The 15,369-nt window shown below is 39.6% G+C and overlaps 1 protein-coding gene across 1 annotated transcript in view; it reads left to right on the top strand.

Annotated features, from left to right (window-relative positions):
• The first annotated feature begins 365 nt into the window (after positions 1–365).
• Positions 366–15,369, top strand: part of LOC131240112 (linoleate 9S-lipoxygenase A-like) — a 48,289-nt gene continuing 33,285 nt past the window's right edge. Inside the window, exons 1-2 of the mRNA XM_058238165.1 lie at positions 366–535; positions 1,979–2,259. Of these exons, the coding sequence (XP_058094148.1) occupies positions 403–535; positions 1,979–2,259 (414 nt within the window). The 5' untranslated portion in view covers positions 366–402. The remainder of the gene's footprint in view (positions 536–1,978; positions 2,260–15,369) is intronic.

The raw sequence follows: 15,369 nt of genomic DNA, 5'->3' as shown, positions 1-15,369 counted from the left end.
CTAAACCAAAGATATGACCGTTCCAAATCTTAAATTTTGGTGTAGTATCTTTCATACGGTATAAAACTATCATAAGAGTCTAGCCCTTCAGCCAGAGTGGGTCCAAGAGCATCAAGACTCGCTGAGTCACGGATGCAACCTAGTCAACTCAACCTAAAGTGTGAGAGTTTGGTGGTGGTGTACCAAACAAGGAAGACATGGAATCAGATGCACGAGTGAAGCAAAAGGATAGCATATTTGTTTTCTTCAACCCTTTGGTTTTCATATACTAAAATGTTCTTATTATTTACTTCATTTGCAAGCATTCCTTATGCCCGTCTGCTCCATAAAACCATATGCAGAGAGATTTTATCCAAGGATTTGAAATTGAGATTCTTGGAAACGGAATTTTGAAGCCTAAACATGCAGCAAGGTTCGTGTGCTAACCTTCCCCACCAACAAATCCAGGGAACAGTTGTCATCAGTCAGTGTCCGGACCGATTGGGCCCAGGAAAATGGGTTTCAGTTCAAATCTACAGTACTCAAGTTGATTTTGGTAACTAGTTCTTAACTCATTAGTGCTTGTATTCTTAATTATTATGCTACATGGGACCCAGTGAGCTTGGGTCCATGATGATCCCAGGCGCGCGTTCAAGCCACGCATGGTTTAGTGGTTTAGATCCACATTTATCAATCATAAGGTATATATACTTCCGTCACCAAAATCACAAAATCATGATCTGACGGATCAGATCATCCGTGGGATTTTCACTTCAGCTTTACAAATAGATTGAGTCTCTGGACAAATAAGAAAATAAAAAGTACTTTCTAGGATGTTAATGGGCCTTAAACGAACAATAACGGCCTACATGTGTATAGAGATTCAGGCCCGCCCGCAACATATTCTTTGAAATCTGATCAAGGGGTATTGGCCAAAATCCATCACTTCTGGTGGTCTCCCACATAAGATACAATCACAACATGTTTAGCCGAAAATCCGAATATGGTATCTGATAATCTGTCGATTATGGTTAATATATTTGTCGAATATGATTTCTCATAATCAGTTGAATGTGGTTAATTGAAAATTCAAATATCATCAGTTCATTCAATTCATTGCAGTCTTAGTCTTAGGTAGTAGCAACAGAGTAGTTACGTTTTAAATGAAGGGTATTTTAACCTTTTAGAAAATAAAAAACTTAAGTGGGTTACCTTAAATACTTTATAAGCCGGCACTTTTTAGTCGATAGCCCAACAAGTAGGCAGTTAGATGAGGAAAAAAAAACCCCAAAAAATTAACACTCCGGTGTAATTCATTCAACCCCCTATCATAACAGTGCGTTATAAAGGTCATTATGGCTTGGCTATTGTAGGGAATGATAACGATTTGAGCTGTTTGGGGCCAAACATGATTTGTGAGTGACATCTAACTCATCCATTAAAGGAGCACCCAAATGTTAGGCCTAGATATCCATAGCTCAGGTGAGCCACACCAAAGGAGACAACGAGGGACATTTGGTATGGGATGCCCACCTTACATAATTTCAGATGAAATGCAGTGTCCAGTCAACAGGTTCGCCCCACACGGATGAAGGTACATATCAAACCCAAGCCATTCAAAAATTTAGGAGGGACAATACAAGCGAATGTACAGGTTTTGTGTCATTGTACATTGCTTCCCGTGCTATGTCATCACCAGATGCACGGTTTGGATTCCACATGAACATCAAGAGTGGCCGCTACTACCATACGTTCGAGATGTGTGGGGCCCACGCTTCATTTTTATTTTTTTATTTTTGAACGCACGTGACATGTCCCGCTTCTTTGGTAGGGTTACCGCCCCAAACGTTTTTACAAGGACTGTTATAAAAGCCATGGATTTTTCTAATGGATTCTCTCTCTCTTTCTAATGGATTCTCTCTCTCTCTCTCTCTCTCTCTCTCTCTCTCTCTCTCTCTCTCTCTCTCTCTCTCTCTCTCTCTCTCCTCTTCCTCTTTAGATACCAATACAGGGAAGCTGAGCGAGATAGCACTCCTGAGAAAGGGCAAGAGCAACGAACTCAACGATACAAACACAATAACGTATGGAATCACATTTCAAGTGGATCGAGATTTCGGAATTCCGGGCGCTCTCCTTGTGACAAATCTGCACAAGCATGAGTTCTTCCTTGTTTCTGTGATGCTGAAAATTCCCGGCAAGCGGGACATCCATTTCGATTGCAACTCTTGGGTGTATCCTATCCACAAAACCAAAATGAACCGCGTATTCTTCTCAAATACGGTATATATATTTTTTTCCTTAAAAAAAAAAAAATCTTTTAGGGTGCATTTGGTTGCACCACATATCACCAAATTTCATGGTATTTCTTAATTAATCAGTCTATTTTTTGCAAAATTTTATGATATTTCATGAAATTTGGTGCAACAAAAAGGATGGATATCTGATTTCAGTATAACCGAAACAGGTTCTTGTCAATTTTTGGATGCAAGCTATATTCACAATGGCGCAGTTGGAGTGGTCCTAACTGTCTGATCTGTGGTTTGCAAAGCAGATGATTAGAAGTTCTTTTCCTTTTTACTCTTATTTTCCATTTTAACAATCCACTTGTGAGCCACAGACATGGGGATTAGCATCACCTGATCGTTGTCACCTTTGCATGATAGTGGGCCCAACCTGTTGGACTTTTAACAGAAACGCAACGGAATTTATACGTTTTTCAAAATTCATCTTTTAGATTAATCTTGGAATCTCCTATCTTTGATAATTTCACATTCTAGAACATCTAAGCCTACAATGTATGGTCTAAATTCTACTTAAGCGCACTGCAAATGCAATTTTGATTTTTTTGAATGTTACTGATGTAGATTATCCAACGAAGAAGGTTTCTTCCCGATCATGTGGGACTTAATCTAAATGCGGAATAGGCCCACGGATCTGTCTGTGCATGGGACATGGCGATCAGGGGTTCAGATAGCTTACCTAGCTGAGATGCCGCCATGGAAGCCGGATAAGAATACCAGAATATCTGTAGAACTTAAGATCTTCCTCTCCTTCACACCCTTTCTGCAAATCAGTAGATGGGACTTGAATTTTTGCTGTAGTGTAGGATTGGGGACCCAGCTCTCTTTTATAGAGTCTGTGGAGAGAGAGTTTGAAACCCATCACAACTCTCTCTCCCATGCTCCACGTTGTAGCATCCTAGTTCAACTCAAACTGCTGTCTGCGTAAGACAGCTATAGCATTCCAGCCCTAGTACGCAGAGCTGCGCAAATAGACTGCGCAGCGCATCACCTGAAGTGGGGCCCACTGGTCTACTCAATCATCTAGTCCAACTGTATAACAATCCAGACCGTTGATCAGTGAGGCCCACTAAATAGAGTTCTTACATTCTCCCACTTGGGCCTCATTGAGCAACGTCAATGATAGCCATATATATAATAATTTTGTAAACAAGTTTTGATATTTTAAGAAAGTATCTAAATGGTTAACCAATGAAAACAGTTGGACAATATGAGTAATGCTATTCAATCTGGTCCATCAAAACAGTCAGTATCGAAACGCGGTAGTCATCACAATATTTAATTTATGCGAAGTGAGTCTAAGCGCGATCACAAATACTTTCAATCTTAACGACATAGATCACGAACTAGGAAATGTGGTATAAGGATTACACACTTTAGTGTGATAATATGTGCCTATCCTTAAGAGGTCCTGAAGCTTTTTCATGTCTCCAACGAGACACAACTGTAGTTCCACTTATTCAAAATTTGCGCATATATATAAATAAGCAGAAATAAATCTTTATATCAAAATCATCCAAACAAACTGTATAAAACGAGATCTCTAAGTGTCTGTGAAAATCAAAGTACGCTCAACTCCCACTAACTGAAAACATCTGTGGGATCAATGACTCCCATGGATGTTACATGTTCCTGAAATGGCGTGATAGGGAGCCCTTTAGTGAGCGGATCTGCAATCATCTGCTTAGTGCCGATGAATTCCACGGACACTTGATGATTCTGAACCCTTTCCTTTACAACAAGATACTTGATGTCGATATGCCTTGACCTTGACGAATGCTTGTTGTTACTAGAGAAGGAAATAGCAGCCGAATTATCGCAAAATATTCTCAACGGTTTCGGGATATGCTCCAGTACCCGCAAACCCGAGAAGAAACTCTGTAACCATAGTGCCTGATTAGATACCTCATGGCAAGCAATAAATTCAGCTTCCATAGTGGATGAGGCTGTGGTAGATTGTTTCACGCTTTTCCACGACACAGCTCCTCCCACCATCATGAAGATGTATCCTGAAGTAGACTTCTTAGTATCGACGCAGCCTGCGAAGTCTGCATCTGAATATCCGATCAACTCCAACTGATCAGACCTTCTGTATGTGAGTCCGAAGTCTTTTGTTCTCAAGATACCGTAATACTTTCTTTGCGGCTATCCAATGTTGCATTCTGGATTAGATAGATATCTTCCCAACATTCCGGTGACAAAGGCAATGTCCGTCGTCTGAGACTTGAGCATACATGATGCTCCCTACTACTGATGCGTACGGAAATTCTTTCATTCGATTCTTTTCTAAATCATTCTTTGGACACTGAAATAAACCAAATTTGTCGCCCTTCACAATGGGCGACTTTCCTGAAGCACAACTTTGCATGCCATACCTTTCGAGTACCCTAGTAATATAAGCCCTCTATGACAGGCTGAGCAATCTAAGTGTTCTGTCACGGCGAATCTCAATGCCGATGACGTAAAAAGCTTCACAAAGGTCTTTCATTTCAAACCTTTGAGATAAAATTTCTTGGTGTCACTCAATATCCTAGTATCACTGCTAGCCAACAGAATGTCATCAACATACAAAATCATCATAACGAACTTACTCCCACTGGTTTTAATGTAGATGCATTCATCTGCAGTGTTTTCTACAAAGCCATATGAAGAAATTACTTCATGAAACTTAAGGTACCACTGCCGCGATGCCTGTTTCAACCCATAAATGGACTTCTTAAGTTTGCAAACCAAATGTTCTGCGCCAGTAGCTACAAAACCTTCGGGCTGCAACATGTACACATTCTCATTTAGATCCCCATTGAGAAATGCAGTCTTTACATCTATCTGATGTAACTCTAAATCCATATGAGCTACAAGAGCCATTATGATCCTGAATGAGTCTTTCTTTGATACTGGTGAGAAAGTCTCCTTAAAGTTAATGCCCTCACGTTGGTTAAAACCCTTGGCAATAAGTCTGGCTTTATATCGTTCGACATTACCTTTGGAGTCCCGTTTGGTTTTAAATATCCATTTACAACCAATCGGCCTTATTCCAGTGGGTAACTCTACAAGATCCCATACTTTATTGTCCTGCATGGATTTCAACTCATCTTTCATGGCATTAAACCAACGAGAAGGATCAACACTTTGTTTGACTTATGTAAAGGATTTAGGATCCTTTTCCACCCCTATGTCAAAGTCGTGTTCCTGTAAGTATACGATGTAATTGTCTCGATTTACAGGCTTTCTCTCTCTTTCAGATCTTCTTATTGGTTCAGCTTGTTGGGTCTGATCTTGATTTTCCTCATCAGTGGTTTGTATATGAGGTTCTACGTGGTGCTCTGCAGTGACTGTAGAATCGACTGCATCATTAATGTTCACGTGATCTGGATTGACTATGACAGGAGTCACAGTCCTTTGTTCCTCAAATACAAAATTTCTTATGTTCGTGCTCCCACTGTTTTCGGTGTCCTCAATGAATCTGGCATTCCCAGTCTCAACAATCCTGATGGAGTGGGAAGGACAGTAGAATCGATAGCCTTTTGATCTTTCTGGGTATCCAATGAAGAAACAACTTATGGTTCTAGGATCAAGCTTCTTTTCATGCGGGTTATAAATTTTGGCCTCAGCAGAACAACCTCAAACATGTAGATATCGGAGACTTGGTTTTCTCCCATTCCACAACTCAAAAGGAGTTTTGCTTACTACTTTGCTGGGAACCCAGTTTAGTATATGAACTGATTTTGATTGCATCACCCCACAGAGATTTTGGCAATGTTGAATTACTGACCATACTTCGCACCATATCCATAAGGGTGCGATTACGTCTCTCAGCAACTCCATTCTGCTCTGGAGTACCAGGCATAGTGTACTGAGCAACAATGCCACAATCCTGCAGGTATTTAGCGAATGGCCCTGGATTGCGTCCTGATTCGTCATATCTGCCATAGTATTCACCACCACGGTCAGATCTGACAACTTTAATTCTCTTATCGAGTTGATTTTCAATCTCGGCTTTATAGATTTTAAAAGCATCCAGGGCATCTGATTTCTCACTGATAAGGTATAGGTATCCAAAGCGAGAGTAGTCATCTATAAAGGTAATGAAATATTTGTGGCCACTCCATGAGGCTGTAGGGAATGGTCCACAGATATCTGTATGTATAACCTCTAATAGATCTACACTCCTGGTTGCACCTTTCTTTCTCGTTCTAGTCTGTTTCCCTTTTATGCAATCAATGCATACTTTATAGTCAGAGAAGTCTAGAGAATGCAAAATTCCTTCTCGCACAAGCCTGTCTAATCTCTCACGAGATATATGGCATAGCCGCCTGTGCCACAACATGGAGGAATTCTCATAGTCTAGTCTTCGCTTGGATCCCACTACATTTCCATGCAAGGTATTAATATTATAGACGTGAGAGGCAATCAAGTCTAACTGGTATAAGTTGTTTACTAAAGATCCGGTTCCAACTTTAATCGAATTAAAGTAAATACTAAAACTTTTATTTCCAAAGTGGAACGAATATCCCAACTTATCCAAACAGGAAATTGAAACTAAATTGCGCCTTATAGACGGCACACAGAATGTATTAACTAAATTCAAAAAATGACCAGACTTCAACTTAAGCCTATAGACTCCTATTGCCTCCACGTCGACTTTGACACCATTGCCTACGTATACTGAGCGCTCCGCATCAGTTGGTGGCCTGGCCTGTAGTAATTCCTGCATAGAAGTGCATATGTGAATAGTAGTTCCTGAATCTATCCACCAGGAATCCGCTGACACATCGGTCAGATTAGATTCAAAACAGACAAGAACAGAATGATTACCTTTCTTTATGAGCCAATCCTTAAAACCTTCACAGTCTTTCTTTAGATGACCCGTCTTTTTACAAAAGAAGCACGGTTTGCCTTTAACCCGTTTGCGTTTAGATCCATTTCCAGATTAATTCTCATGGTTTCCAGATGGAGGACCAGAGAATCCATTATTAGAACCTTGTTTCCTCTTCCTTTTACCTTTATTCCCCTGCCCATGCCCTTGTCCTGAAGTCACCATATTAACATTTTGAACTTTTATCATCTGTCTGATCCTGTCTTCTTCTTGGACGCACTGAGTGATGAGTTCATCCAATGTCCACATGTCCTTCAGAGTGTTATAGTTTACCAGGAATGTGCCGAATTGGGGAGGTAGGTTGTTCATGATCAAATGAACCAGTTGATCATCAGTGAGTACAAGCCCTAGAGCACGGATCTTAGAAACAACTTCGATCTGCTCTACAATGTATTCACGGATATTGCCTTTTCCATTGTAGGACGAGCGAGTCAATTTATTCAAAAGAATGCCTACTTCAGATTTATCAGATTTCTTGAATCGTTTTCCCATTTCAGTTAGGAAAACTTTAGCCTTATCTGTTTCAGGCATGGCACCCTTCATCGATTCAGAAATTGAATATTTAATGACTTTCAGGCATGTATCATTTGATCTAAACCATGCAACCCATCGATTATATTCAGCTTCAGTCGCATTATCAGATGGCTTTGGCGGTTCTGGTGTTATCAGGGCAAGATCTAATTGAAGACAACCCAGTACAACTTCAATGGCGTTATTCCATTGAGTATAATTAGATCCATTTAAGGCAGGGACTTGATGTGTATTAGTTGGAATTGAGACTGAAATATAAGAGATACACATATACTCACATTAGTTCATAGTTTCACACAAGCAATGTTGTGAATGTAAACAAATATCTGGCAAAGTTAATCAATTCAGTTGCTAAGGGAGGCATCAACTGAATCCTCCAGGATGAAAATGGGCCCAACCATCACATCCTGGTGAGAATCTGTTACATCATCATCATTCTTCCTGTGGGAGGTAATAATAACATGTTAGTGATCCTCCTGAACATGAAGCTGAGTGATGTAAGTCATGTAAATTTGAGACACTCAACACCTATGGGTGAGATGAGTCTTTCAGTTTTACATTACCAGCACCATTTACTTCACCCGTTCACTTGACTGCCAAAACGGTAATCGTCTATGTTTTCGTTACCGTACGCATGAAAAACGTGAACGTAATTGTATGCAATCTTTCTGATCCCAATGTTACAAGTCTGTACTTGTAAAGTTTTCATCGATTGAGGTCACTATGGTGGCTAACACAACCAAATCCAAAACTACAAATATAGACTTTAAGATTGCTATTATAATCCTGCCTCTCTATGGATTATTTCTTAATTAGTCCGATGCGGTCCATAAGTTAGTTGATACTGATCTTTTGGAATTCCTTAAAAGTGAAAAATGTTTCACATCTTATATTCCAACGGTCCATATCAACGTTTAAAGATGGGTGATGGGCCAATAATAATACCGAATCAAGACTCTGCATGTTATGATCATTATCAATGAGCATTATAATTTTGGCTTTCAACCCTTATATGATATATTGATTTAATGGAATAACATAAGTGATTGGATAGATCTATATATTATCAATTTAGCTAAAGATCCAAATATAGTGCTCATGCTGAATGATCAGAAGTGAGCCTACATATGACCTTAATTGATATTGAATGGTCCAAGATGAGACCATATCAGGTGTCATGCTTAGCAACGAAGTGGATCTCCATTCATGGAATGGGCCCAACACGAGCCTCGGGCCCAACCAAATATGTAATTGGATCCCAATCGCGGGTGAAAACGCGAAAGCAAGCGGGTTTGCAGACTCGACCGCTTATAAGGTCATAAACGACCTAACCAAAATCGGTTCTCCCATCTTCGCAAGCAGCAGAGGAGAGAGGCGATTCCTCTATCACCGCAAGCAGCAGAGGAGAGAGGCGATTCCTCTATCTCTGCCTTCCTGATGAGAAGAGAAGAAGCTACTCTCTCTGTAGCTTGCTATCAGGAGGTTCTGATGGGTTGTGATAGATCTATGGTGTCGAGAATGCCATTTGAAGCGGCGGACATGGCCTCCAGTGATGAAGATTCAACCATGCAACGCCGGCAACGACTCTGAAACATGGTTTGAAGGGAAGATGGCGTGCCATAGCCTGCATCTGTAAATCTGGAGATCGACAATGGCAATCGGCTCCCACAAATCGCAGGTAGGGGTCCGCAGGAAGAACCGGTTTCGGAATCCCCAATCTGATATGGGATTCCAAATCCCTAATTTCCAGATTTGGGTGTTCTGAATTGGAAAACCCTAATTTCTGATACAGGATTCGAATCAGAAATCCCCGATCTGAATAACCGGATTTAGGATTTTCAAAATTCCTAATATGGGTTTCTGTAATTAGGGTTTCAAATCGAAATTCCTTAATCTGAAACTCTGAATTTAGGGTTTCGAATCCAAATCCCTAATCTGAACATCTGTATTTAGGGTTTCGAATCCAAATCCCTAATCTTCTGATTTGGGGATTGAAAATCGAAATCCCTAATCTACTTTTGATTTTGGGGTATTCGAATATGAAAACCCCAATTTTCTTAATTTGGGGATTCAAATCTGAAATCCCTAATTAAATTCAAAATTCGAAATTCCAATTTGCCTAATTTGGGAATTCGAAAAAACCTGATTATGAATTCAAATATTTAATGGATGAATCTGATCATCCATGCCTTTGCATAGTGGCTCTGATAAGACCCTGTGGGACTTAATCTAAATGCGGAATAGGCCCACGGATCATGTGCATGGGACATGGCGATCAGGGGTTCAGATAGCTTACCTAGCTGAGATGCCGCCATGGAAGCCGGATAAGAATACCAGAATATCTGTAGAACTTAAGATCTTCCTCTCCTTCACACCCTTTCTGCAAATCAGTAGATGGGACTCGAATTTTTGCTGTAGTGTAGGATTGGGGACCCAGCTCTCTTTTATAGAGTCTGTGGAGAGGGAGTTTGAAACCCATCACAACTCTCTCTCCCATGCTCCACGTTGTAGCATCCTAGTTCAACTCAAACTGCTGTCTGCGTAAGACAGCTATAGCATTCCAGCCCTAGTACGCAGAGCTGCGTAGATAGACTGCGCAGCGCATCACCTGAAGTGGGGCCCACTGGTCTACTCAATCATCTAGTCCAACTGTATAACAATCCAGACCGTTGATCAGTGAGGCCCACTAAATAGAGTTCTTACAGATCAATCCTGAATAAAAGGCGAGAGAGAGCCCCAAGTCTAACTCTTGGTAGCACAAAGGGGCATACACACTTCTAAACCAAGTGGACCCCACACAAATGCGTGGACGGAGAGAGAAAAGAAGAAGAAGAAGAGGGATAAGGATCTATGTTTCTCTCTCACATGCATTCTTTCTATTCTCTACCTGATCATGCCAAGGGTACACCTGTACTCTCTGTGTTTCTCTCCCCTCTGCAATAGGACCTAATATATAAGGAGGGGTTTAGAATTTTAGGAGTGCACCAACTTCTTACAAATTCCCACAGCCCTACACACAAATAGGACTAATAAACACCTTATCCATGCGTGTGCTAATGATGCAATCCTTTTGTTGTCATGGCCATCACTAAAGACCTATATCCCATGCTTATCAAATAGTCGACCATCATATCTAGTAAGATGAAAATGGTTTTAACACTAGAAATAATCTTCTTAAATCATCTTAAAACCTTTTAAGTGTCGAGCACAGTGAAAAAGCCACTTGATGAGTCCTTGGTCTATTAAAAATCTCACCATAAACACGTAAACTAATGGATCCCTTATTAGCCCATACAAGAATCATTGGACTTTGATTGATGTACCCAACCAGACCTACTTTAAATGGCAATGGTAGCCTTATAAAGATAGCTAAAGCTATATAATTGGGTTCATAACCCCTATATGTCATTAGGTCTAAGGATTAATCAAATTCACCATACATCATCAAGTTTGATCAAAGTCTAGGCTAATAAGCTCCTAAACTTGTGACTTGATCTAGATCCACCAATGTAGGTGCCAAAAGGTCTAACAAGATCTTGTATATGTGGAATACTCAAATTCTCATGTTGGGTACGACAAAGTGTAATGTCTTGGATTTCGTTACCCAAGTTTAGTACTCGTTTTCTAAAATCCCAAGTGTTAAGCTTTAAAGATAGCCCACATTTCACCATATGCTTTTTTTTTTTTTGTTCTTAAAAGTGAACGTCACAACATTATAAAGACAATTCAAGAATAAAGGAAAAATTCATATATACATGATATACAAGTTATATAAGTTGCTAAACCAATGTCTTAAGTTACACAAATGCAAAGAGAAGCTAAATTAACAACTAAAGAAATCTAAAATGTCAATTAATCTAGAGCTATAAGATCATCCAGCTCCTTAAGCTCTACATTAGCGTAAGCATGTATGTACTCTATTTCCTGCACCAACTGAATGTGATTCGTTAGTGTCAATGCTTATCCCAATGTGGTATACCCCACAAGATTTACCAAACCATCATAACAGTTAAGAATAATTTTTAGAAAAAGCCTACAATAACTAATTCATAATGATCATATATTAATAAGGCAAATTCAAAAGACAAATTCATAATGACCATTATCACAATAAAGCAAATTCATAAGATAGGAAAATATCATTTTAAATAATACACATTGGTGTTCTTATTTAAATGCATGGATGTATGCATATGCACATTAGCCTAGGGATGCTTATCTAGTTGGCAACTAGGGCAAAAACCCACAACCAATCTCAAGTGGCTAGTCATCAATGAAAGTACAACCAGTACATGCTCAAGTGACAAGCTCACACAAAATTAGGTTGATCAACAATGGTCTGTGAGCCAGTAAAAATACCAGAATAAAAGGGTATATGCTAGCACACCATCCAGATTAGCCACCCAATATTGCTTGTATGCCATGAAATGTATAATTAGCCCAATTGTTATTAGTCCGATTTACAAACAACTATTTTAAGGAAGCTCAAGAGCTCTATGGGGGGCTCGTCACCCAGCATATGCCGACAGCTCGAGCACAATATCCATACCCCCCTACTCGACTCACAAGACTTTAACAAGTATGATGTTAACATTTACAACTAGTAGCCTATCATGATATAACAAGTAGAACTTACCATTACAAGTTTATACAAAGATAGTCCATCAAAGCCACATTGGATGACAAGTCCATTCATGGACACGACATAGATGGGTTACCCAAAAGCCACATAGGTGCAAATGATTTACGAGATAGTAAGTCTACATTGAAATTTCATCTAATCCATTACAAAAATGGCCACTAGTTCAAGGACCTCCAAAAAGACAATCCGGTAATCCGAAGTGGCAAAACAAGTTGCATACAATATTGATAACAATTACACGTGTAAGTGCTCATTCTTGAAACATAATAGAGATTTTTGAGATTCATAACATATTAGGATACTTGAATTCCAATCTAAATATCAACCATATATATAAAAAATCATCCAAATAGAAGCTAGCATTTATCATTCATTCTACTAAATACTATATTGAACAAAGTAATAAAATAAATGAATTAAATTATCTATTATGATGTTGGAAAGCTTGAAGGGTGATCCTCACCTTTCAATAGTCAAATCACTCCCAATATTGCTAGAGTTAGTTGTATACACTTAAGGATCAAAATTAGCACAATTTGTCCAGTTAAATCGCAACGTTATAATATTTATACGGTTAGGATGAAGCTTGGGGTTTTGAGTCCTATATTCTAATTAAGATATTTAGAAATTTTGCTAAACTTAGATACACATTATTTCATAAGGGAAAGTACTTAGAGATATCAGCTCAATAATTGAGTTGGTTTGATAAAACTTGCCTTTGAACTAGACTTGATTGGCTCAATCTGGTCAGAATTCAATCCATTGAGTAGCTACACCCAAACAACTATTATCATTTACCTAAACAACATAACTCAACGAAAGTTTTAATGAGTTAACTTGGTTCAACGACTCAGCCCGAACTTGGGTCCAATAGATTCAATCCGAATGAAAACACAACCCACCTGCTCTAATTGCTAAATGGCATGGGTAAACTAACCCAAATAGAGATAAATGGTCAAATTCAAACCAGAACAAATATTTACCGAGTCAATATAGGGTCGAGTTGATTCAAATAGGTTAAAGTCAATTTCAAGGCTATCACATAGTAAAATGGAGTTCAAACACCTATGTTGGACTCGAATTAGGTAAAATCAATGGTTGTTGCTAATCAGCTGACCGAGTTCAGTTTCTAAATCAGCATGGACTCAATGTTCTAACTAAGTAGATACCTACAATGAGTTGGAAGTGTGTTAGCCCATACCTAGATACCAAAGTCAGTTGCAATTACAAACTCAACACTATCGGAACATTACCTCTTATCGATTCCTTGCTCAGGAAACTTGGATATAACAGATCTAAATCAGAATAAGGAGAGGTTCTGTTAGTCAGAAACTCTGTAGACAACACCCCCTAGAGCTACTTGACTCAGCGAGTTAGTACAACCTGACAATAACCCTCATGTGCAGAAGAGAGCTCCTCCTCCGATTCTTCTTTCTTCCCATCCTTCTTAAACTTCTGTCCAGAGATAAAAAATAGACCTATGAATGCTGAAAATCAGTGCCCACGCTGATTTATGTTTGTAGTGGGGTGATTGGGCTGATTTGGATTAATGATGCAATGTAGACTTGGAGTCGCCACTAGCCACTTAACTCAAAATCCCGCAGTCAGCTAGAACCTGCAGAATATGTAAAGCTAGAGAATCTAAAGACTCTCTTACTTTAAGTTGACTTCGGATTTGCGATTTTAGAGATTCTGAGTAGGAGACCTCAGTTACAAAGAGGGAAGGTATTAGATACCCTTTTTGCTCGTACGAGTAGTCTCTACTTCATGTGGTAAGATGATCTTAGGGGATAAGATGATATGATGCAAGGTATTAAAATGAGACTAGGCAAACTCGAATTTCTGATGTGGTAGGGTTCAAAATTTTGGTAAGCCATAGAGCATACGTCCAGAGAATGTCTAAAATGAAATTTAAGAATAGATATAAGATGCTATAATGACATGTAAGAGGACCGGACTACCATGAGTTTCTGATGTGATAAGATCCAAAGTTCTGACGAGTCACAGAGTATACATTCGATGGTAATCCAGAGGAGCAAGGGTGTTGAGAAGGGAAGTAATGATGTGATGTGATAAAATATGAATGCTAGTGATGATAGCATGATCTTTGACTTGTACTTGAAATGGCTTGGATGTTTGAATACACCATGGTTGGGAATGATTGGCTTAAATAGGACTGGGAGGCTAAGAGATGGTTGGAGGAGGCTAGAGGGGGGCTAAAAGATGGGAGCTTGAGAACTCAAGCACTCCCTCTCACTCTCACTCACTCACTCTCCCTCTCTCTTGGTAATGGTTGCTGTGTGAAATGAAGAGAGGTGAAGGCTATTTATAGCCTTTTGGGATGATATTTTGGTAATTTCAAGATTTTTGGAGGGTAAATGCTAATGTGACAGCTTGTGATTGGTTGAGAGAAGGGTAATGCCACATGTCATGCTTCTATAGGCTCTTGGGCTTTGGTAGGATGGTAAATAGGGTGAACTTTGGAAGTAATTTCATATGAAAGTTGACTTTGGGTTTGGTAGGATGGTAAATAGAGTGAACTTTAGGGGTAACTCCATATGAAAGTTGACTTTGAGTTTGGTAGGATGGTAAATAGAGTGAACTCTAGGGGTAATTTCATATGAAAGTTGACTTTGGGATGAGGGACAGCTGTGTGCTTAGAGGAGACACCTGTCGAATTTGTAGCAACATTCTGATTACCGCGGGCGGTAGTCAGACTACCGCTCAGGCTAGGTTTTCTCTAGTTTTTGTCCGGTGGGCTTGATTCGGTGTTTTGGCTCGATCCCAAGTCTATTTTCGGGGTTTTGGCTCAAAATGGTTGGATGCTTTCTAAGGACAAGCTTGGGTTAGGGTTAGGGTTCAGGCTTAGGCTTAGGGTTTGGATTTAGGTTTAGGGTTCGGATTAGGGTTAGGGTTAGGTTTGGGAAATGGCTGTGGTTTTGGGTAGGGTGTGGGGTTCAGGTTCAGTTCTTAAGGATCATCCATGCTTTGTCAAGTTGCTAGCCTGAGTGGGGTGTCTACAAGACCCAACTCGATTCAGC

Source organism: Magnolia sinica, chromosome 3 (assembly GCF_029962835.1).
Source record: "Magnolia sinica isolate HGM2019 chromosome 3, MsV1, whole genome shotgun sequence".
Classification (NCBI taxonomy): Eukaryota; Viridiplantae; Streptophyta; class Magnoliopsida; order Magnoliales; family Magnoliaceae; genus Magnolia; species Magnolia sinica.
The sequence above is the reverse complement of the archived record's forward strand: the minus strand, read 5'-3'. Positions and strand labels throughout refer to the sequence as shown.